Source organism: Neolamprologus multifasciatus, chromosome 17 (assembly GCF_963576455.1).
Source record: "Neolamprologus multifasciatus chromosome 17, fNeoMul1.2, whole genome shotgun sequence".
NCBI classification, from domain to species: Eukaryota; Metazoa; Chordata; class Actinopteri; order Cichliformes; family Cichlidae; genus Neolamprologus; species Neolamprologus multifasciatus.
Genome location: NC_140455.1, coordinates 34,023,807 through 34,047,715, shown reverse-complemented (window position 1 = coordinate 34,047,715; position 23,909 = coordinate 34,023,807). Strand labels below are relative to the sequence as shown.

Here is a 23,909-nt window from a genome sequence, read left to right as displayed (position 1 = left end):
ACCTCGACCTGTTCACTCTTCCTTCACCTCCAGCTGTCTGTTTTCATATCCTCTCATCACACACTGCCATAATTTTATTATCTCCGGTGATTTTGTGCGTGTCTGTATGTGCGTTTGCTCACACTAAGGTGAGACTATCAGGTTTTCCGGGGTGACACTCTTCTTAATTATCTAGCAGTATGAATCGCACCTCTGTAAAATGTTCTCTTCTCGTTAACAACATTGTTATCAGACTAATTGTGCCACAGAGAAGAAGTCACAGGTTGTTTTTTTGGGGTTTTTTGTTGTTGCTAGAGCCAAAGTGACAGTTTGGGAGGGGGGGGGGTGTCAGTGACAGGCAGGGACTTTGAACAATCATCAGTCTAACTTGCAGCTGAGGTGTGGCTTTTTTAGTTCGAAGCCTTTCGTTGGTGTCACTGGGGTGTCATTCTGAGGGTGAAAAGTGGATTGTGACATGTTTGGATTCAGCATCCAAATTGTAAACCATTAGGTTCATTAGATTGAACCTCAAACCAGTGCTGTAAATGATAAATAATGACTGCAGCACTTTATGTGATATTGTAAGCTTTGGGTGTTGAAATCTTATTAAAGCCAATTGGGTTTTATCTCTCTTTGGCCGAACAAAACTCAGGTTTGCTTGTAATTAATCTGAACCAGCAGAAGGTTGTCAAACGGGACTGTTTTTTATTGCCAATTGCTGTCTACATGGACACGTAGCCGCTCTCTCACTCGGCACACACACTGTCTTTGTGATTACATCAGGCTAAACTGGCTCGTTTATCATCTTACATCACGTTACCTTGTGGCCCGTAGTTGTAGAGGGCAGATGGCAGCACCGGCGCGAGCGAGCGCGTCGTGTGTGCTTGCGCGCGTGCACGCGTTCGCGTATGTAGGTGCCTGCACTCAGTCTCTGGAGGTGTAACCCAGCTCGGCATGCCAAGCTGTGCCAAGTGCTCACAGCTGGCAGCAACCAAGCAGTTGGTCTCTCTGGACAAGTTGCCCCCTGCGCCAGGACAAACAGGAAATGAGCCCTGGGGCCTGGCAGGAAACTGGCTGTTGGGCCAGTAGTGGTGGAGAGTTGGGAGGGGGTGAAAGAGCGAGTCGGGGCGACAGCTCGGAGAGGAAGGGAAGCAACAGAAGAGGTGTCAAACGTCTGTGCTACGAGAGGTTCAGAGAACGAGGGAGAGTAGAGAAAAAAGAAACTGAAGCACGAGTTTAGGAGGCTGTGTGAGAGGATTTATGTGCGTGGGTATCGGCCCAGCTTTGGGTTGATGGGTGTCATTCAGTTTAGAATACTAAATAAAACATGTCCGGCCATAACTGCGTCTTTATGCTCGAGTATCACATTCCTTTCAAACATTATGTCTCTGTCTCGCTGAAAGCCAGGGCCCGACACATTATGTTTTATGTGTTGACTGTCAACAAACGGTCAGCACATAAAAGACAGTGTTTTATGTACATAACACCTTTTTAAGGAATTCCTTGAAATTTGACACAGCTGTTCACTGGGACCGAGCGATCGGGTTTTGATAGTCAGCTGTCAGCGTCGCTAATGTGACATTTCATAAAAGCCTCGAGGGGAATTGGTACAAAATGTGCTGTTGAAGCCAGGCTTTGCCTGAGTGGCCCACACTGGATTAATAATGACCATATTTCAGCATATCTGGGCGCTCATTTAGGATTTTTGATTAGTTTCTCTTTTGTCTACTAGAGTCTACAAAGGTTTGGTTGTTGTTTGCTACTTAGCCCCCAATACTTCCAGCTAGGGCTGGGCGATATGACCTAAAATTCATATCTCGATATTTTTTAGCTGGGTGGCGATATAAGATATATATCTCGATATTGTTTTAAAGCCGTAAGTTAAGAACAAAAAGAGAGTTCTTAGTCACACTGTGTCCCAGATGTCACACAGGCATTTTTATTTACATACAGCATAATTTACATGAAGAAATTACTCAAAAATAAATTATCAGCATTTATTAAATAATAATGCTCCATAAATAAAAGAAAACAATGTTGTTTTTGTCCATAACAAAAAGCTCATAATTGTGCAGTCAAAATGTAAACTAACAGACGCTGAGCATAATAACAAAGATTTCCCAGCTGCTCTGTTCCCAACTTCTACTGCGTGACTGACAGCCTTGAGTTTGAAATCCTCTTTATGGCCCTTATACACATACAATACGGTAATATTACGTTGAAGCACAGTACGTATCACTCCGCGAGTCTCCAGACTACGGTAGCCGTAATGCTCCGACAATGCATCAAGCGCTGCAGCTCCGTAGCTTACCAAAGTCGTACTAAAACATTTTTTGACAGATTGCTGAGCGCCGTGTACCACCTAAAATCGGTTCGCGGTCAGTAAGCACAATCAGAATTCATACATAAGGCGCGCTGTCAACTTTTGAGAAAATGAAGGGATTTTAGGCCGTGCAGCCCCTGTGGGCTGCATGTCGTTAGCGCGGTTAGCTCGCTAGCGCGGTTAGCTCGCGCTAGGTTAGCTCGCTAGCGCGGTTAGCTCGCTAACACGTTGACGCCGTCCAGCCCCACAACTCGCTAACGGAGATTTGCCGTGTCCATCTTGTCGCTGCCTGCAGGTGAAGCTATGGGGGAGGAGGGGGAGTTGTGTTCAGTGAAAGAGAGGTGAGGCCGAGTAACGTTGCGCAGAGACAAAAGTGGACGAAAGAGAGGCAAACTTGTGGCTCCACAAGTATTATTATAACGTAACATGGACTATATCGATATAAAGGATATTGTCACATCTTATATCTCGTATGAAAATATATTGATATTTTTTAAAAACTCGATATATCGCCCAGCCCTACTTCCAGCCTTTTGTCTTCTCAACTGACTGACAAACCACGTTCCTGCTGTGGAAGACTTTACCAAAGAAGGCTTAAACAGCATTTTATTGGGCCGCAGCTAGCAATGGTAGACCTTCTACCATATGAATATTCAGAATCTGTAGGTAGAGATTACTTTTTAGCACTTGAAGCTGTCTGGTTTCCATTTGTAGTCTGATTTTAGTCCTTCTGACAGGTGCACAAGTAGTTGCTTACCTGCAGGTCAGATAACCAGAGGGAATCCTGGCCCAATTATCTACTGGCCTACACCCCAGGCCTTCCCCCAGAAGCTCTGCTGTTATCGCTGACATTGACATTAGTCAGTGTGTTTTGAGACTGAAGCTACTCTGACCTCACAAAACACCTGCAATAACTGAGTCTCGTTAGGATACAGTTTCACTTAAATTTCTTAATATTATAAAACCATCAGGTGGTTATTTTGTACATCAAGGTAGTAATTCAGCTTTATGGATTAATAACTCCCCGTCGTGGCTTGTGTTATCCCCTCACAAAACGGTCTCCAGTTGTAGAGCAATTACTGCTCTGTAATCACTTTTATTGTCGTGTAAGTTTGTTTTGTGCGTGTGCAGTTTTGTGTGCCGGCTCCTTGGCCGGGCCGCCAAGTCTGCAGTCTGTGTGCGCTGTGCTGCTCTGCCAGTCTGATCACAAAATGCCAGTTTTCTCTGTGTACACTGCCACTGTGTTTCATTGACTTGGCTGTATCAAACTAGTTCTAATCTCCTACCAAGGTGAATGTCAGACCTGCTCTTTTACCAGCTGACACTCTGCCTCTGAAGAACTTGAGAATACTATTTGGCAAAAGATTATTGTGCAGGCAGGACTCACACAGGACTAAAGCAGCCAAAACCCTCAGTCACTGATGTGAAGTTCACTGAGGCCTGAACTTCCAAAAATTCCCCTGGCTCTTATTTGTGAAGCATTTCTTCAGAGACACGGATCATGTCCCAGACATGTATTGTCAGCTGGTCCTTGGTGTGAAGGAAAAGCTCCCGGAATAATCACCAAGAGAGTTTCTTAAAGGAATTTCCACTGAGGCACGGATCCTATGAAAGTGATTAGCAAAACCGTCTTTTGATGACAGGTCAACTGTTACAGTCTGTTAGTTGTTAAAGGTGGCCTAATGGTCCCCCTCTTCACTTTTCCCCCCCATCTGTGTTGTATTTCCAGTGTTAGCAAAACATACTGCTGCTACTGTGAAGGCAGATCAAGTGAGGCAGCTACAGATTTTTAAATAATCTGACATTTAGCTCACAGCTTTGATTCTTTTATCTTTTCAACACTGAACAAAAAGAGCTGTCTGGACTACCTGACAATAAAACTGATTAAATGACCTGAGGTTTGGCTGCTGTTCAGCATTCATCCATGTGGGGCAGTGTAGCCCTGTGATAGAGTCCTCAGTGTACTCCCGCTGCACTGCTCCTCTTTCCTCTTCGCCTGCACTTTTCTGTGTTCTTGCTATTCTGATGAACTATGCCCAGTTCCAGTACAACCACCACACTACCTGAAGCTGCCCCTCATAGAGTCGAGGTCTACTTTTGGATCTGTGACAGAACAAATAGACCTTAGCCACGACAAAGACTGATTTGAGGCTTTGGGATACTCAGGGACTCTCAGAATACTAAAGCAGTGGCACTTTCATCAACTTGTTATAATCAGCAGTGGCACCATGCAAGTACCGGTGAGCCTGTACAAAATTAATCTTTTCAGCTACAGGTTTAATATCGTCGCTGCTCAGAACTGCTGCAGCCCAAGGAGATGCCTGTGCTGTAACGTCGTCAGCCATTTTTACACAAAGATTGCACATTTTTGCTGTTCTGAGATCACTCCCCGTGCTCTCCCAGCTGCACAAAACCAGCATAACGCTTTCCCCAGTTGTGTAATTTTTACATAACAGGTCTGCACTTAGAATTCTGAGAGTCATAACAAATGTGACACATAAGGTTTGATGTTGGAAATATGAGGGGATATATCACCTTAGTCTTATCGCTGGGTGTTTGTCTCGTCTGTTTGCCTTTGTCTCGGTTGCTTTGCTACCTAATTTAAGAGTCTGTCTTCTTCAGAATTCAGCGTCTTGAATAATTAAGCTGGAAATTGCAGTTTAAAGCAGCAGTTGTAGTTGTGTTGTGTTGTGTTGTGTTGTGTGTCATCTGGTTATAGATTTGTGTCTTTGACAAAAAAAACACACAAAAAAACAGCGGTTGCTAAATGACTGGCAAACTTTTTTAATGGTTGGTGTTCCATCTGTTGCTGCTGAAAAGCAGTGCCAATGCATGAATAATTTCCGTTGATAAAATTAAACTAGTCTACAAACCGCGGTCCCTGATGATCTACCAGCATATATTATCCTCACCTCTGTGGCTCCCCGTCATCAGGTTTGGTTCATTTAGGTTCGCTGATTTTCTTTCTGTGGAATTTAAAACCAAATATCACAAGAAAGGTGAAGTTTCTGATGTATTTGTTTAAATTACTTACTTTAGGATTAGTGGCACTTAGCCATATTAACCAGCCGTAAGTAACATCTGTCTGTGCAGTGTTCCCTCTTTACAGAGTTTGTGTTAAAGTTATTGTTTCTTGCATCGCTGTAGATGTAAAATTGCGTACTTTTGCTCTGTTATAATAGCTGCTCATACACTGTGTTTAGGTCCGGTTGATTGTAGTTGACTTCTGCCGTGGCCTCAATTTAAGCTGAGAAAAAATGTTGAGTTCTCATCTCATCAGATGTCTCAGAGTGGTAACATTTCCTCAGTGGGTGACCTCTTCCTCTCTCGATATGTTTATACTTCTCATTGCTGATTTACTTTCTGTCTTTCTTTCTTTTTTTATTTTGATCTCTTGCCAAAAATGGGATTTTATGAGATTATATCTCTGTATGTTTGCACAAATAATGACTGATATGTCTGCCCTCTGGCTGTAGTACGTCTCCTCTCTCTTTTCTTTCTTTTCTTTTTCTTTTTGCATTATAAGTATTGGGGTAAAATAAACTGTACTGTCATCTAATCAGAAAAAAAAAAAGCCTCTGACGACTTTCATATCTGGTATTAAAGATCTGGTAGCCGTGTGAACAAAATTAGATTTCTGTGCTACTGGACACGTTGACATGTCCTGATGTAATGGGATGAAAGACCTCACTGAAATGAAGGAAGCATAGCCTCTCGCTCTACATTCTGTCCATCCTTACCTGACTTTAAGCAGACAAGACAAATGAGACAGCACACACACACCCACACGCGCATGCAGCGTAGTTGTTAGCAGCTTTGTAGCCCTGGCCCAAAGCCAGCTCCCTGTCCGTCTGTCTGTCTGTCTGTCAGACGGAGCATGCTCATTACAACCTTGACAACATTCCACTGAGGTTGCCAAGGATACGAGGCAGAGCTGGCAGGACCTGCGTGTATGTGTATTTGAGTGTTTAATAGGAACTCGCACAAATACGTAGACCAGTGTTTTGGTTATATGACCACACGCACACACACACTCTCTCTCTTTGCCTTTGCTCTTTTTCTCTCTCTCTCCCCCTCTCTCTGTCTCCCTCTCTCGCTCATTCCTTTCTCTCTGTAGATCATTGTTAATCAGTCTCGTCCCATCTCCTCTCCACTGGCTGTCAGTGGCTTGTCAGAAGCCCGTCAGAGCCCCTGCAGTCCGTCACACACTACTGCCGTTAATGACATCTGATGACACCCATCGTTGCAGTCACCCACTGGAGATGACTGGGGACTCGGCGTGCTCGCAGCTTAGGAATCGTTTCTTTTGTTCAGCCCTGCAGTGTGTTTAAAAATATATATCCCCAAACATAATTCTGCTTTACTTATGAGCAGACTGTTTGCGTTTCAGCTCGCCTGACCTCCTTCACCTTGCTTTTCACAGCTGCCTTTGAACTCACTGCAGTAGGAGTTTACATCAAAGGTCGTGTGAAAACCCTGCATTCATCAATAAATACTGAACTGTTTAAAAATGGTACATTTAGGATAGACGTACAGCTAAGATAAAAGATTGAAAGTCTAACTCCTTTCAAATACAAAGTTATTGGCATGAATTTGACTAGTAAAACTTCAATTGGATAATTTTCGGGTATTTTTTCCGGAAAAAATATGTTAAATACATTCATGCTGTCTGCAACATGAAAAGCACAAATTGTCCTTTGTGCACAAACTCTGTAATGTTTTTGAAATGTTCAAAGAAGCCACGGGAAAGGTTGAACCGCTGTTCAAAGATGATCATCATTAGGCTGCTCTAATAGGCCTCTTTTTAGTGTCTTCCTACATCCTTCCACACCGTCTTCACTGCTTCATCCCCCCTTTTATACCTTTGCTCCAATTTGTCATCGTCTTCGTTCATTTCCTTACAACTTTCATAACCCACCCACTTACCTCTTTCCTGCTCCTACTCTCCCTATTGAATTAGTCCTCCCCGTGCACCTATGGCTGTATTGTTCCCCTGTCAGGGTTTATGGTGACAGGCTTATGCCAGAGCCCATGCTGTGCTGGGAACCTGGCATTGCTCGCCATATCTCTCCCCTGAATTCTCCCGTTTTCTCCTGTTGTCGTTTTTTAAACTTCCCTTCTTTTTCTTTGGCCCGTCTCACTGTCTTTTTATCTGTCAGTCTCTTTCCCATAAGCAGCAAATTCTTTACGCTCTGTCGTCGTTCTCATTTTGTTTTCTCCAGAGGAGGAAGTGGAAAACTTTGACGTGTCCAGTCTCCAGGAAGAGGCTCTGAGGAATATCGAGGCTGACAGCTTCTGGTGCATGAGCAAACTGCTGGACGGGATCCAGGTAAGCTGTGTGTTCAGCCTGTGCAGGTTGCCTCACAACATTTTCAATAATAGGTCTTAAAGCCACTACATGAACTTCCAGTAACAGATGCTTTACCATATTACTGATCCTCTTTAGTCATCACTCTAAGCAGAGATGGAAGAACTGAAAGGGTGTTCACATATTAATCTCTTGACAAGACATCAGACATCAGATATCTGTCAGCTGGCTAGCTTTTGTTAGCTAGCTACCTGTTGTTTAACCTGTTGTTTAACATTTAAGTCCACTCTTCTTCCACAGTTTTGTATCTTGCAATCAGAAATTTGTCAACACACAAAAAGAGCTTAAATTGTGGTGAAAAGTCTTCTTTTTCTTTTTCTTTTTTACCAACAACTACATTGATAAGCGATCAGTTGATAGTTAATTTATATAGTTAGTGTTAATGAATCAAATCAATGAAATGATCTTTAATAACGTTCACTAATCAAAAGTAATGTCAAACCATCTGTTTATTTTCATCATAACTTTGTTTAATGAAAGGTAATTCATTCTTGATTGCATGTTGTACTTGAGTTATGTAGAGCTTACAAGAGATGCTCAGGGTTATATACTGATGACATCAGCAAACATAACATCCTCATTCCAAGATGTCACACACCTGTGTGACTTTTGATGGTTTTAAAGCAGTAAGTTTTAAACCAAGCCATAATTGTTTTAATTAACCATTATTTTAGTGCCTAAAATTAGCTGTTTTTTAGTGGCTTTATAAATAACTTTATAACTCATAAAAGCTGTTCGTAGATGTGTTTTGTAAGTTGTATTATAACGTCACAGAAACCATCCAGACAATGTTCAAAGTAATAAAAGCTTATTCTTAACCAATTAGTAAACATAATAAATAAAAATGTTAATTAAGATCAACAATATTAAAATAAGCCAGTAGTTCATTACAGTTATATACTGTTTTTACCATTTTTTTTTTAATAATATAAAGTTTTGTTGCCTCATTTCTTATTAATGTAACTTCTGGACTGGATTATATTACTTCTTCTGGTCACTCCCAGATAGTCCTGCTGAGAGTTGAACTGAAAGCCCAGCTCTCATGAAGGAGTGGCTCGACATGGCATCAGTAAAATATAACACTAATTATGCTTTGGTTGAACATTTGATTAACAAGTCCAAAACAGCCTTCAAAGAGAATGACAATGCTCAGCTTCTTTTTAATCTCCATACAGCGTGGTAGTTGCTTGTGAATTTTTGGTTTCGGAGGGTTGCACATAATGGACGACTCAGCCAGTAGCTACCTGACATTAGAGCAATGTGGATGGAGCGGGGATTTGCAACACTATCTGACCATCCAACACGCAGTTTGGACAGACCATAAATCCCACCTAACGGCACCTTTCCTCTGTTTTCCTTGGTTATAGACCATTAATTTGAAAAATAATTGCATCTTTCAACTACATAGGGCGAGTTTTACACCATAACTCTTTCTTCAGCATAATTTTCTTCCGCTTTGTGTGCGTGCATAAAATAACAGCTGAGATAATCAGCTGTACAGACTGTGTGGAATGTTCCAGCGTTTTGGTGGGCTGGTATTCCTCTCTGTTGCAAAGCTGGCAGGACTTCTTGTGTAAGCATTACATACAGTCTTTCTGTGTGGGTTTCAGAAATGTGATTGTCTTGCATATTCTAAAGCGTGCCCGAGTGTCTGGAGGGCAGATAATTGCATACAGTCCACATCACCAAAATTCATTTTGTTTCATCATTTCTTCCCAAACCGTCTTGCCCACCGGTCATGGTTGAGCCACCTGTCAATTCCAAATGTGCTTGCCTGGGCTGGCGGTACATTTGCCCTCAATAGCAACATTGTTGCTTAGCATCCCCAATTCTGCATCCATTTTGAAATATATATTATATATGTTTTATTATTTCTTGCTGTGTTGTAAAATTAAATTCTTTGAAAAGTCATTTGTGCTATCAAAAAAAAAGTAGCCAGCCCACTTCCCTTCATCTTAAAGCAGCAGCATTTTAGCTCCTTTTGAGATGCTAATGATATCAAAGTCAGATGTTACTGTTAGCCGTGGCAGCTGTAATTGTTACTTACTGGCAAAGTAAAAGAAACATCTGCCAAGTCTTAGCAGTGGGAATGATGACTGTAGTATAAAGTAACACTTAGGAGAATTGCCACTGCAGTAAGTGTTAAAGTATATTTACCAGGCAATATGCTTTTTGTTGTATGTGTTTTAAGGGTAAAGGACAACACCCTGAATCTTGGTAGTAAATTTTCACCAAAGTGAAATCAATATTAGGCTTATTTCCAGTTGCCTATTTTAATCTTGGATATTCATGCCCTATTTATTTGCCTTATTTATGCAGTTTTTCAGCTCTTCCTGTGGCTCATTTCCTTTAAAGGCCATTCTCCCTTCTTGTGATTGGCTACCCCTCTGAGCTGTGTGTTGGCGATGACCATATTTTGTTTTCAACTCTCGAGAATAGAAAAAAGTGCCGGAAACTGAGCATTTAGAGCAGTCGGAAGCCTGAGCTTGATTGGATTACCTTTACAGATGCTGCCCTCAACATTGGCCATTAATAGGCATGTTTAATATAATATATATAAGCACCCAGCATTGGAACAGTACACACATGTAGCAAAAAGTAGGGGAAAGCAAAATAAGAATACAAATGAATAAAAGTTTCAACCCCGTGATGTGTTTAATATCCAAACAGCTGTTTAAGAGACACTTCAGTATCTATCCTCTCATCAGAACCACTACGTTTTACATAGGTAGTGCATAAGGCAGCTAATCTGCTCTGTTTTGACCTGCAAAACAAAGTGCACACAAACACAGTTTCTCCAGTTTGTTGCTGTACCAGTGGTTTTAACACCAGTGTTTAATCTGTGTCACCACCTGAGGTTGGGATGGGGATGTAGTTTTACTATCCACAGTCTGCTGGTGGTTTTAATATTTAATTGGAGTATCAGAGTAAGGCGTCCCGCTCTATGGGCGGCTTAGCCCTGTTAGCCGTCTCCTCTGGCGTCTCTGTGTAGCTACAGTGGCAACACGCACCTTAGTATCACTAACATGGATAATAGGTTAACTGGATACATCCAGATTAACAGAAGTGTTTCATTTGTAAACTATTGTACATGCCGCCTGATATCACACTTGTACACAGAACGATGTGCGCTGCCAGACGACTGAAAAAGCTGCACTTAAACTGAGCCTCTGTGCGGCTAAAGCAGTTGATTCATTAATGATATTTGACCATCAAAGTCAGAAAAAGCACAACTTCTCAATTTATTAGCAACTGTTTTCTCTTTAAATACAGTTATAAAGATAGTCTTCCCCCCCCCCCCCCATTTAGGACTACTTTATGGACCCTGCCTCTTTCGCACATCTCGTTTTGTATTTTTTGTGTAGTCATTTATTATTATCACTGCAGCTTATGAATCACACATCACTGTCTTTTGTGATGCCGAATTTGTTTGTGATCTATCACAAATAACAAGAAAAGGCATAGATTTCTGTCAAATGAGACACCACAGACTCATTGCCTTTAGGCATGCCGATCATGCTTACTGCTCTGCTCCGTCACCCTCCAGAGGCTCATTCTGAGGCAGAAAAAGAAAAGGCTGCAATATCTTAACAGATGTTTATCCATGCTGTTTAATAGATACATCTGTGCATTGAAAATAGTGTTAATCAAATACCAAAGGTAATTCGTATTAAGGAGCATATTTAAATCCAAAGACCATAAATAACTATCAGTTGGTAGGCTATTCATTCAGGAAATTAATAGACGCTGGGCCTTGTTGCCCCTGAGAGAGAAAGACAGAGAGCTGCAGAGCAGAGGAAGTAAGAGAGAAGAATAGAGTGTGTGTCTTTGTGTATTTGTTGGTATGTGAATGGCTGTCCCCACGCTTGTGTTTGTTTGTGACCTTGGCTCCAAACTAATTATGTGCAATGCACCAGGGAAGCCCATGCTTCCCCCCTAATGCTTTCTAAACAATCTGACGGAGGCTGAGTGCCTCCGCGCCATAATTAGTTGGTGATCCTTGCTCTGACCTCGTCTTAGACCCTCTCACATCCACTATACACTATTAGCCTTAACTGCGGCCATGAAGGTGGGGGTCCAGGGTTGGCGGGTGGCAGAGTTTGTCTGTGCAATTACATTTGCGAGCTGCCTTCTAAGCACCTTATATTTCCAGTGTTTTGTGTGGAGCCTGCGCCACACTGGTGTCAACTTGTTTTGAACCAACTGGTGCAAAGTGTTTAAAGTTTAATTGCATAACAATGCAGAATAAACTTTTAAATGGGGATGTTTGAAAACCACTAAATGGTTGGGAAATTTTATGAAGAGAAATGTGTCTTCTTCCATCCATCCATGAACCACAGCTGCTGTGCTTTTCTTGCTATTTTATGTAATTACCTGGTGTACAGTGGAAATACTTTTTTAAAACTGTAAATTGGCCATTAGCTCTGGTTTTAGTGCTTCACCACCACGCTTCTCTCTCACCTAAAAGTGAACAGAGTATTTTTGGCTGTCAATTCACTTAAGCGGCTTCTCTAATGAGCTGCAGTTTTAATTGGCAGCAGTGCAGCCCCCGCCTCTAAAGAGCATGCTGGGATGAAAGATAGGTTAGAGAGATCCAGGCTATTCTAATTTTTAAGTTTTACAAAATCAGATGGACAATTTATTTTGTGAGGAAACATGACCGCTCTTGTTAGTCTTCACAGTTCATAAAAATGTCGACAGATGCCTTCTTTAACCGCTTGGGATTTTAAAAGGAACATTGCTCATGTTAAGAGCATGTGCTCTTGATGTGTGCACTACCACACACACGCTGCTCTACTGGACAGTGAATGGCAGTTTGATGGTTAAATGATTGAGGATTGATATTTATCAGTCTTGGTGTGACCTATTAAGTGCTGTTAAGTGGATGCGCACTTGTGTACTTGTGTGCATTTACAACTGCCTCAACCATATAACGGCACACAGTCCACCGTGCTTCTCCGGTGCCTCTTTTATTGTCTCCTACGGTTTTGATACGCTGGCCCACTCTTTAATTTAAGGAAAGGAAGTAATACCATCGCACAGATAAGAGCTGATGGTTCACAAAAGCAAACATCAATGTGACAGACATCATGTAAAAGCCTGCTATGTTTTCCAGCTTAAACTACGGGCCGACTGATATCGGATTTTTTAGACCAATACCGATATTTGATTTAAAAATCCTGTTACTGTTACTTACTAAGATAATGCGTCAGTGCAATTAAAAAAAATATATATTTTGTTTTATGTTCACAACAAGTCCTTGTTTCCTCATTTGCTCTTTTCCTGACTTTGCTTTGATCAGCTGGTTGTGTTTCTGGTCTTCTGCCAGTAGGGAAGTTGCCATCTGGTGGACAGATTATGCAACATCAACATCAATCATACCATAGTTGATCGGTGTTTCTACTTTTCATTCACCAGCTGTTATAAATACCATACCAATATGGCAAATAGCTCATAACGGCGGATATATCTGCCCCACTAATATATGAGTAAACTTATAACCAGTGTTGGTCAAGTTACTTGAAAAAAGTAATCAGTAACTAATTACTAATTACTTCCCCAAAAACGTAATCCCGTAACTTTACTGATTACTTATTTTCAAAAGTAATTAATCACTTAGTTACTTAGTTACTTTTTAAAAACACGATTTACAACCTGAATAGGTGATAAAGCGATAGATCTTTCAGCCCAATTCTACTTTTTCTACATAATCATCATACAAAATGTAATCAAATGGAAAAGTCTCTTTTTAAAACTTGTTTTATTAGTTTTAATCTTTTAACTTTATGCATCAAGCAAAAATTAAATTATATGCAACATTCTCTGACTGGAAGAAATTAGTTTAACATTTAAACCTATTTTCTGCACATTCCAGCACATAAAATAAAATATTTTTTGTGTTTACACTCAGTCTTTTAAATAGATGCAAGTAAAACACAGGAGAAAATAAATAAAGTCAAAGACTAGCGGTCCTGTTGCTCTATTTTCACCTGTAAAGCAGGAGTGGGGCAGGCGGAGGTTTACCCTGGTGCAGGTGTGCCGCAGTGGTCAGTGGAAGAATCCGCGAGTTTCTCTGTGAGTTTCCCATTACGTCGTAGCTACTCGGTGCTTGCTCGGAAGTTTAGGGGTTTTTTTCGCTATAAAAAGAAATTTTCTTCCCACGCACAACGGACACTAATGTTTTTGTCACTTTTTATGGAATCAAACTCAAAGTAAGGTCAGTGCTTCCACGCTTTAAACGCTGCATGCTCATACTCTCTCCCCACTCGATATATGATCCATTGTTGATCTGCACACAGCTGTTGTCACAAACGTCGCACTCGCTTACGTCACTGTCATGAGACATTCTCGCAAAAAAATCACGGTTTTAGTAACACAGTAACGCAGCGTTCCTACGGGAAAGTAACGGTAATCTAATTAGCGTTTTTGCAATAGTAATCCCTTACTTTACTCGTTACTTGAAAAAAGTAATCGGATTACAGTAAAGCGTTACAAGTAACGCGTTACTGCCCATCTCTGCTTATAACCTCCCTGTATGTTACATTTTGAGCTCTCGTGTTAAACCTGTTATGCTACTTTACTAAAATCTGCTTCTCACAAAGTGTTTCTCAGAAGCACTTTAATGATTTGCTCTTTTAAAATAAAGTTAAGTCAAGGTTTTAGTTTCTTTCAGTTTGCTCTGGTTGTGCCTTCAATTTAGGCTTTGCTGTGTTGTCAGTTTCTATGATGGTCTTTAATATTAAGATGCACTGAAAAGCTTAATAGAGGCAGGAGTTAAAGAGGGATCATCTCTTTAGCAGGAACGGGAAATACAAGTGGATGGCGCTCATGCTCATTTAGCTGCTGTGAATTTTTATACTTTATTCTCATTTATGATCAACCTTGATCATAAAGTGATATTCATGTATACTGCATTAAACAGAATGGTATTAAATATATGGACTGAAGAATCTAATAGTTTTTTTGATATTATCCTTCACATCTTTCTTTGAGTTCATCTCCACTGAAAAGCAATTAAGAAAAGACAGCTAACACTTTTCTGACATAATGAACAAAACATGACACAATTAACTGAGTTACTTACCTAGAAGAAATTGTTCAAATAGGACTAAATTTGTTGCTTTTTGATTTTCTAGTCATACGAGTCAAGTGTTTTTAAGCCTGCCTGAAACTCTAAGTTGATACATGAACTATCACAATACTGTAAGAATTACAATGAATTTATGTATTCCTTGGAAAAAAAATAGGTTCTACAAATGGCTACATTTCACTAGTTGACACACAACTCTGTTAGACTGCCCGCCTGTTGGCCCACTCTCTCTAGCAGCCAATTAGTCTTACACTGTTCTAAATTGGACAGCGCCTCTGGCTAACTTTACTAATTTAACTTGTTAAAATTGTTCCATATCTCCTGTTTCCATGAATCTAAATGAAACGGTCATCTCTGCTAATATTGCATTGTTGATTTAAACATGTCTTCTTAATCCTGGGCCATAATATATTATTAATGTTGCAATAAAAACGGTCAGTCAAAGCCTGAGTAATTTAATATTTGTCATTTTACGGCACAGATAGCTCCCACCTGCATCTCTTGCTGTCTAGCAGCCACAGTATGTGGCTTCCCCGCACAGCCAGGGAGCCTGTGTCTTACCTGCCATGCCCAGCGAGGGAAATGAAGTCAAAAAGTTTAAAAAGTCCATTATTCCGCCAGCACACCCCTGAGGGCTCTCAGTTTTAAAGCCAGCAGATGAAAACCTGCCTTTTATGCTAATTCTGCAGATATGCCTTTTGCAGCACAGGCTCTTAAATGTATTTTCCCAGCACAGGACCTAACTTTGAGATATTTAATTTCGCCTTGGGATGTGAACTTGTTAATACTTCAGCGGTTGTCTTGACAAATGGAGGTCCTGCATGGAAATGTCTCTGACCCCTTTTAGGTTAAAGTGCCATGCTTGGACATGCTACTTTGTGCTATGATGCAGACTTTGGAAGTGTAGATTTATTCCCCCCCATCAAGCACAGCATTGGTGCTTTAAATTTAACTTCTCCTTCTTGTGGAGTCGTGAATGGTTTATTAAAGTTTATTAAAGTTTTATTAAAAGTCTCAGCAGGAATAATATTGGGCAGCTTTTTCAGCACTTTCAGGATTTTATATACACACCGTGCACTGTATGCCGAAGTTGATTATTTCCAGAGGAAACTATATATTGTCAAGCGCTGGTCCCATGAATGCTTCTGCAGTTAAGTTACGACCAAATAAAGAGTAATGAAATGGTATGAAATACAAAAATATTAAACGGTCAAACGCTCCCTCGCTTACTACTGTGCATGAGCTGCCTCCAACTCATCCTTTGGTGCACGATCCAATCGTAATGTGTTCGTTCATTGTCAAGGCAACCATCTGTTTCCACGGTCGCAGTAAAGATGGGGGTCTCCCCAGAGTGAGAACAGGGGTCCGAGGAATGACGTGTAGCAGACGGTAGCCAGACCAAACCAGACGCCATGTCCTGTTCTGGTTTCCCCAAGGGTCTCCTACCGTCAACCTGGGCTGTCACTCAGTGCAACACCTACACACACACACACAAGGAGTGATCCGCCAGCTGGTGTGTTTGTGTGTGTGTGATGCTTGACAGAATGTTTGTGTGTTGTGTGTTTCCTAAGCTTTTTTAATGAGCCTGTGTATGTAGCCACTGTTGGAGGACAACTTCGATTGAACACATTCACCTGCTTTTATTTTTTTAAATAATTTTCAGTTATACGTTCTTGTCCTGCTTCATCTGTTATTCTTTGACAGATTAAGTAGTATCAAATTAGCTGAACTTGTTTATGTGATGGGTCAGTGGAAAAGGAGGTGGTAACAGCTGCTGAGGAGAAGGGGTGAGGAGACAGACTGCAACTGAAAAATCAGACACAGAAAGAGTGGATGGATGAAAATTATGTAATAAGGATGGTGGATGCTGGATGAGAACCTTGTTAGCAGGGAGACGAGCAGTGTTGATCATATTAGGGGGCATGTAAAGCCAGCTCCTACACTGAGGCAGGGTCAGAGTTCACTGATAAGCGAGAACCTTATAACCACCCCTGCCTAACATGCTGCTGGTTCTTCTTGTGCTGCCAAAACAGCTCTGACCTGCTGAACCTTGGAATCTACAAGACTTCTAAGCCACATGTCCTGTGGTATCTGGAGCTAAGACATTAGCTGTGAACTCTTTAGGTCTTGTAAGTGACGGGTTCAGGCCACCACAGATCAGACCTGATCCAGCACATGCTGGTTTTTGCCCACCATCCCTGCATCCTGTCCTTTTCTACAACAATTGTTTATTTACAGCTAAATATATTTCAGCTCAGTTGTTACAAGATAGTTTTTATTCTTTGCCTCTGTGTGGTCGTAATGTGGTCTGGTCAGTGTACATAACTTAACTGACATTTACTTTTATATAGAAGAGTGTTAACTTATTAAACTCTTGCAAAGTTGTTGAACAAAGGAATGAGTTTGCATTCTATTTAATGTCCTATTTTTAGACTCAATTGAAGTAATAGAAGTGATTATATAGCAATCGTTTGCAGCAACAGTCATATTATTTTGCACATTATATTCCAAAATAATATGACTTATGACCATATGACTTAGAACTTTGAAAGTGTGGAAGTGGAAGAAGAACTCCTGATTAACAGGAAAACATTTCTGGCAGAACAATGAAGGGGCATTCATATGCTGCAGCTGGTTAGTGGGCAAAGAAAAATAGAGGAAAGAAAGGCTTAGAGAAATGCCAAACAAAGACAGGTGCTAAGTGACCAACAGGATGAATCAGATATGGATATTCCTTGCTGTCAGGCTATTGATGTTTGCCTACCAGCTTTATTGATAAATGCAGCTTGGTATCGTCTGGATAGCAGCGGAAATGTATGCAGTGTGGTTTGTTTTTTGTTTGTTTGTTTTTAAATAACATAAATAGAAGTGGTCCTAGCACACAGCCCTGTGGAACACCATTCGTAACTTTCTAATATAGCACACACAGCACTGTGCATATCCTTTAATCCCACTCATGTTTTATAGCTTCTGTATTAAACCTTTGCAATCAGTAGTATCTAATGTTTCTCTGAGGTCTAGCCAGACAAGCACAGGACAGTTTGTTTGAAGCTATTAAAAGATCATTAGTAACCTTCAGTAGTGCTGTCTCTATGCTACAATAAACTTTTAATCCTTACTCAAACTCTCTAAATAAACCATTCATCTGTAAACGATCACATAAGTGATTTGCAACAACTTTTTTTGTGGGTTTTTGTGTTAAAGGAAGGCTATGAATGAGTCTGCAATTAGCTAAATCACCAGGATCAAGTACAGGTATTTTAAGTAACACTTTTTGTTGCAATAGCTGTTATTGTTCGCTTCTATGTTGAGCTGAATTGTGCAAGAGACATGGACAGACCAGGTTACGGTCTACTTTCTTCAATGACCTTATTTCTTAGAAGTTACATAAGTGAGAAATGTGGTTTCTGTTAATAGTTTTAGGTAATGAATGAAACAGGTTCAGATGTAGATGCTGGTCATTTAAGTTCACAAGGTTTGTAATTGTCTCTCATTTCTTTGTCTGTTACCAGATACAGATTTATAAGATGTAGAATAAGCAGATTTGTACTTCAGACTAACACAATATAAAAGAAGATGAAATGTTGTTTTTATATAACCTGTGTTGTTGGGTGGGGTGGGTGGGGGGTTCTGCCCATATATCTCTTTATACTTTGATTTCAGAACTGTATAAATTGATATTTTCCTTTAGTCATTAGACATCCAGACTTCTGAAACTCTAAGTATTGACTAAAAAGAAGGAACTTCTACAAGAAGTTTAAAATTGGCAGCTGGCAATTATCCAAAACCATTTGATCAAAGACTAAATTCAGACGAATAAAAAAATCAAAGAAAATGTTCAGAGCCAGCATAAAGTATGACATTAAAGATGGATCTCAGTCAAGTCTAAAACATCTTAAACTGTCTGGTGGACTGCCATTCATTTTAGTATAAATATCCATGATGCTGGGAGGAGGAATCCCAGACTTCCTCTTTACTGTGAGCCTGGGTTCACATTTGGTTTTTACTGAAATTTTCATGACTTTTCTTGCAGCAACGGCAGCAGGTCTAAAACAAGTCCTGAATGGATTGGCACAGCAAAGCTTGGTATGAAAATCTGTGCTTCCCAGATAATAAATCCTTCTCTATAGGGATTCATAACCATCTCATTTGTGTAAAAATTGGTCATATATGACAAGTTATCCATTAACATGAAACCCCTGCTATTAATCACAGCTCCTTTAGTGTTAATGAGCAAATGCTAGCAAGATTTGCTAGAAGCTATCAAATCTAAGACGCCAGAAACGGTGAACGTTTGCACACTTAGGCTTTTTTTTTTTGACAAAGTATTTCTGCATCTACTTTTATAGAGAGGCTCATTACAAATGACTGTATCCTATTGTAGTGTGTGAAAGGGTGTGTCATTAATTCTGATTGCCAATGTTTATGTATATACTTTAAGGTGACAAACATTAATATAAGTGGGCCATTGCTCTAATCCAAAAACCTTGAAGTGGACGTAGAGGGCTTGATGCAATCACAGCCCTCCTTAGGAATCAGTTCCCATCTTATATCCTGCATTAAAAAGTTACTCAAAACACGTAGTCTCTCAGTTTGAAGACAGTCTCACTCACACTCTGAGCCATCAAAGCTGCTCTTTTAGCGTGGCATGTCTTTTGGGTGTTTTTAGTGATGTGCAGGTGCTGCACAGTGGCTCTGTGACTAGCACAGTAATATGGTTAATGAGCATTTGATGCTCATTAACCATCGCAGGAAATTCTCAAAATAATTTAACTTTATTGAACTTCACTGCTGCACCTCAGATTTTTAGATGACCTTCCTTGTTGCACTGCCAGTACACGTCTGAGCTTACCGCTCTCACAATCAAGGCCAAGATGAAGGCAGCGTAAAAAATCAGCAGAATAAAATCAGCGCAGTCCTCCTGTAACTTTAAACAGCTGCGGTCTCCACCTTACTACAATCATCATTTCTCTCTCTCTCTCCTTTCTCGTTCTGGTACCAGAATGATGGATCATTGGCTTGTCCTTCAGTCTTCTCTGCGACATTGTGTCCATTATTTTCCACCCTTTATCTTGACCTGTCATCTCTCTCTTTTCCTCCTCCTCCTCCTCCTCACCTTTGCAACGTTGGTTCTGTCCAACTTGCTGATAGACATCCGGTGCCACAAAAGGAGGCAATCTTAGTCCAGCATGGAGCCATTGTTGAGTCTAATAGAATGGACTGTGAGGTGAAGGGGAGCTATTGATTCGGCTGACTGAGAGCGAGCAACACAGTGAACAAAGGAAGAGAGAACGGGAGGCTGTTGACACCCGAGAAAGAGAAAAACAAGACACTTTATGTTTGTGTGATGCGCGTCCGTCCGTTTATGAGGGGCAGACCGGAGCAGTTCCGCTAAGTTGCCGGGTCAGATGTGGTGAATGGACAGATGGAGAGGGAGGAAGAGAATGCATGAATAATAAAAGGGTGAGAGTTGATTTCCTCGTGTTGCCTCAGCTGATCAAACATCTGACATATTGGATTTGACAAAGACAGGAAGTGAGTGGAAGAAGGATGGGAATAAAAAGAAAGAAAGTAGCAAAGGGGACAAATATAAAAAAAGATTTAAGTGAAGTCGAGAATTGGAGAGGGATTGAAACTGGGAGGAGGTGAGGCAACAAGCTATAGGAAAAGAGGAGAAGAAGTGAAAGAGAAGAAAATGCGAGCATATTGTAAAAAAGTATCTTATTCTCATCACAGATATGTTTGAGGGAAGAAAAAGATAGATCTGACTCCAGTACAATTAGTCACAAAGTAAAATGCAGAACAGCATGGAACAAAATGAAACACCAGGGAACAAGCAAAGCAGAAGAGACATAATAGGTTATTCAGAACACTTAGTCAAGTCTAGCCTCATTAACACCACCAAAGTGATGAAAATAGACGGCGAAATGGAGAACATAAGGCGGGAGAGGAAATGACTTCTAGTAGTGGTGGGCGATTAATCGAATTGTATTTTCAATTATGATTTCAGCGTCAATCGCTTATGAAAACGGGACAATCGAGATGAAACCATTATTGCGCTGCATTTGTTTTCAAAATGACATTCAACTTTTTGCATTGTGCTATCAATCTAGTGCATTCTTTAAACCGGTGCGCTTTTTTTCCTCCCGTACAGCTCATATTCATTGTTTATAATAATAATAATAATAATGGATTGGATTTATATAGCGCTTTTCAAGGCACCCAAAGCGCTTAACAATGCCACTATTCATTCACTCTCACATTCACACACTGGTGGAGGTAGCTACAGTTGTAGCCACAGCTGCCCTGGGGCAGACTGACAGAAGCGAGGCTGCCATAACGCGCCATCGGCCCCTCTGGCCAACACCAGTAGGCGGTAGGGTAAAATGTCTTGCCCAAGGACACAACGACCAGGACAGAGAGCCTGGGGATCGAACCAGCGACCTTCCGGTTACAGATGCGCGTCCCAACCCCCGAGCCACGGTCGCCCATTTAGCATAGATCGAACTAAGATGTAAGAACAGGCGTCTTTTTTTTTTTGTGTCTCTACAGCCAAGTTTAAAGGTCAAGTGTCACATTAAGAAGCCAGTTTATGATTTACTTTTTAGTAAGTGTTACTTTCCCCCAGGCCGCACTATGAGAATCCTGGACAAGAGGAAGTAAAAACTGAAAGTGAAGGTTTCGTAAGTTTGGGTAAGGCAAGACCTCTGTCTGTTTTATGACCCTCCCCCCTCAAAAAACCCCAACCAACAAACCAATAAAAAGAACCCACTTTCTCCACTTATTTGTTTGTTTTTCAGCTCATTTGGCTGAAGGTCCGACGATCTCATGCCATGCAGAGGCATCTGTCGTCTTTCCATCTGTTCACAGTTCATGTTGCTAGTCCTCATAAAATGATCACCTAATGGGTCCTCATACAAACTGTGCTCAGGTCAAGGTCGTGTGTGTGTGTGTGTTTGTGTTTGGTTTTTTTGGTTGTTTTTTGCAAAACTCTATGAATTGTGATGGATTGTGAGCCAGATGAACTTAACTGATGTTCTGATTAGTGTAATAATTAATAGTAATAGTAATAATAGTAATAGTAATAATAGTAATTTAAAGTAATTGTAATTACAATTATTATTTTTGCCATATTCGAGTAGCCAAAACAAAAAAAAAGATTTGGAGGTAAAAAGAAAAAACAGGGACTAACAAATGAGAACAAAGGAAACAGTAGAGGGAGGGATACATTAAAGAAAGGGTCTTAGGTCACTGATAATGTGACATTATTTAAAAAAAAAACTCATTCAAAGGTCAATTTTGATAAAACTATGAAAGATTAAAATATTGAGAATAAGAAAAACACATATCCTTTCTGCTGCCTTTTTTATTCTATTGTGTGCAGTCAGGCAGAACTGCAGCAGTGCTCCAACACCAAGAGTAAGCTACAAGAAAACTGCAAGCTAGCAAACACAGACATAAAGAGTATGTGATAGAAAGTGGAGGGAAGAAAAATGTAGTTCGCTCAATGTTTTATGAGAAAGGAAATATATTCAAGTCATTTGCACAAGAAAAATAGAAGAAATGTAATTGAGTTAAAATTGCCTGTTGCCCCAGGTTTGTCTGTTCAGCCGGAGAGAAAAGTGCCTTATGTATGACAAATAATTTACCTCTGGAAATGTTTTTTTTTTAAAAAAAGAATGAAAGAAAGGAGACGGGCATGAAAATGTAAAGGGAAACAATCAGAAATACCTGAGTGCGCCCGATGCACTTAAATGAGTCATACCTTTAACACAAGCAGATTTAGTGTTCAGCACAAGCAATCATTTTCAAAGTTGCCATTCGAAGATTGGGACCGACAAACATGGTGAAGACGGTGTGGATGAGCAAAAAAGTAAAGCCAGTCAGACACATGAAATAGGAAAAAAATTTTCAAACATAGAAGTCTGATGAGGTTGAAACAACACTGGAAAAAAGAACTGGTGGTGTGACAATAGGACTTTAAAACAAAGAAGAAGAGGGAGAAATGGAGAGCAAGAGAGGGGACAAGGCACAGGGAGTTGATTAAAGCCAGCAGCTTCAATAATGCAAATGTAATTACTTGTACTGGCCCTCACACTTGCTTAGCACGTAACCGCATTAACACTGGGGTGGTAGAAAAAGAGAGCCGGAGAGACTCAGGACAGAAAATGGAGGCAATGAACAAATGTAAATGAGGAAAAAATAAAGCAAAGTTGAAAGGTGGTTTAGATAGTGAATAGAAAAGCAGAATAGAGGACGTTGGACAACATTTTAGAGAGAGTGTAGAAGGAAGAGCAGGAAGGTGAGATGATACCAAGTGTCGGGATATCGTAACTGTGAGAAATACAGTTAATTATCAGGGATAATCAGGGACACTGCTGGCAGCTGTGCTTTAATGTAGCTGTTTCCAAAACTACTAAATGAATTTACTTTCCATCCATCCATCCATTTTCTTCTGCTTATTAAATTCAGAGTTATGGGGGTGGATCCCAGAAGGTGAGAGTCAGCCTGGACAGGTCACCAGTCTGTCACAGGGCTAACACGTACAGACAGACAACCATTCACGCTCACTTTCACACCTGCGTGCAATTTAGAATTGCCAATTAACCTAACCCCATGTTTTTGGACTGTGGGAGGAGGAAGCTGGAGTACCCGTAGAGAACCCACGCAGATGCCAAGAGAACATGCAAACTGGATTTTCTGACCAAAAGTGCATACACCACTATGTTTCATAGTTGAGTACAAATGGGGGAAAAAAATGCGTTACTATACTCATGTTCATAGGAAATAAAACACTGAACTATAGAGCTCGACTGGTTTGTCGGTGGGGCTGATAAGTCGGCCAATATTGGATATTTGTCAGTATATTCTATCACCATTCATAAGGGCGTATTAAGAAAGTTAAGAGATAGGTGATGATGTTACACAGTTTGTCCTACAGAGGAACTGAGAGTAAACAAGTCATCTGCAATTTGTTGTGACAATAAAACGTGATTATTTTTTAAAAATGAAATGTCACATTGTTGCATTTGAACTCCATAAGGTTCATAAATCCCTATGCATAGCAAATGTTAGGTGAATCTGTTTATTCTTTATGCATCTGAAAGAAAAAATGGGATTTTTTTAATTTATTTTTTTAAATCACTAAA

The 23,909-nt window shown here is 40.5% G+C and overlaps 1 protein-coding gene across 3 annotated transcripts in view; it reads left to right on the top strand.

Moving 5' to 3' along the window:
- tbc1d22a (TBC1 domain family, member 22a) overlaps nt 1-23,909 on the top strand; it is a 174,182-nt gene that overhangs the window by 85,835 nt on the left and 64,438 nt on the right. For all 3 annotated transcript variants that reach the window (XM_085137751.1, XM_085137752.1, XM_085137750.1), the window contains one exon: nt 7,525-7,631. In XM_085137751.1, coding sequence (XP_084993877.1) covers nt 7,525-7,631 — 107 coding nt within the window. The remainder of the gene's footprint in view (nt 1-7,524; nt 7,632-23,909) is intronic.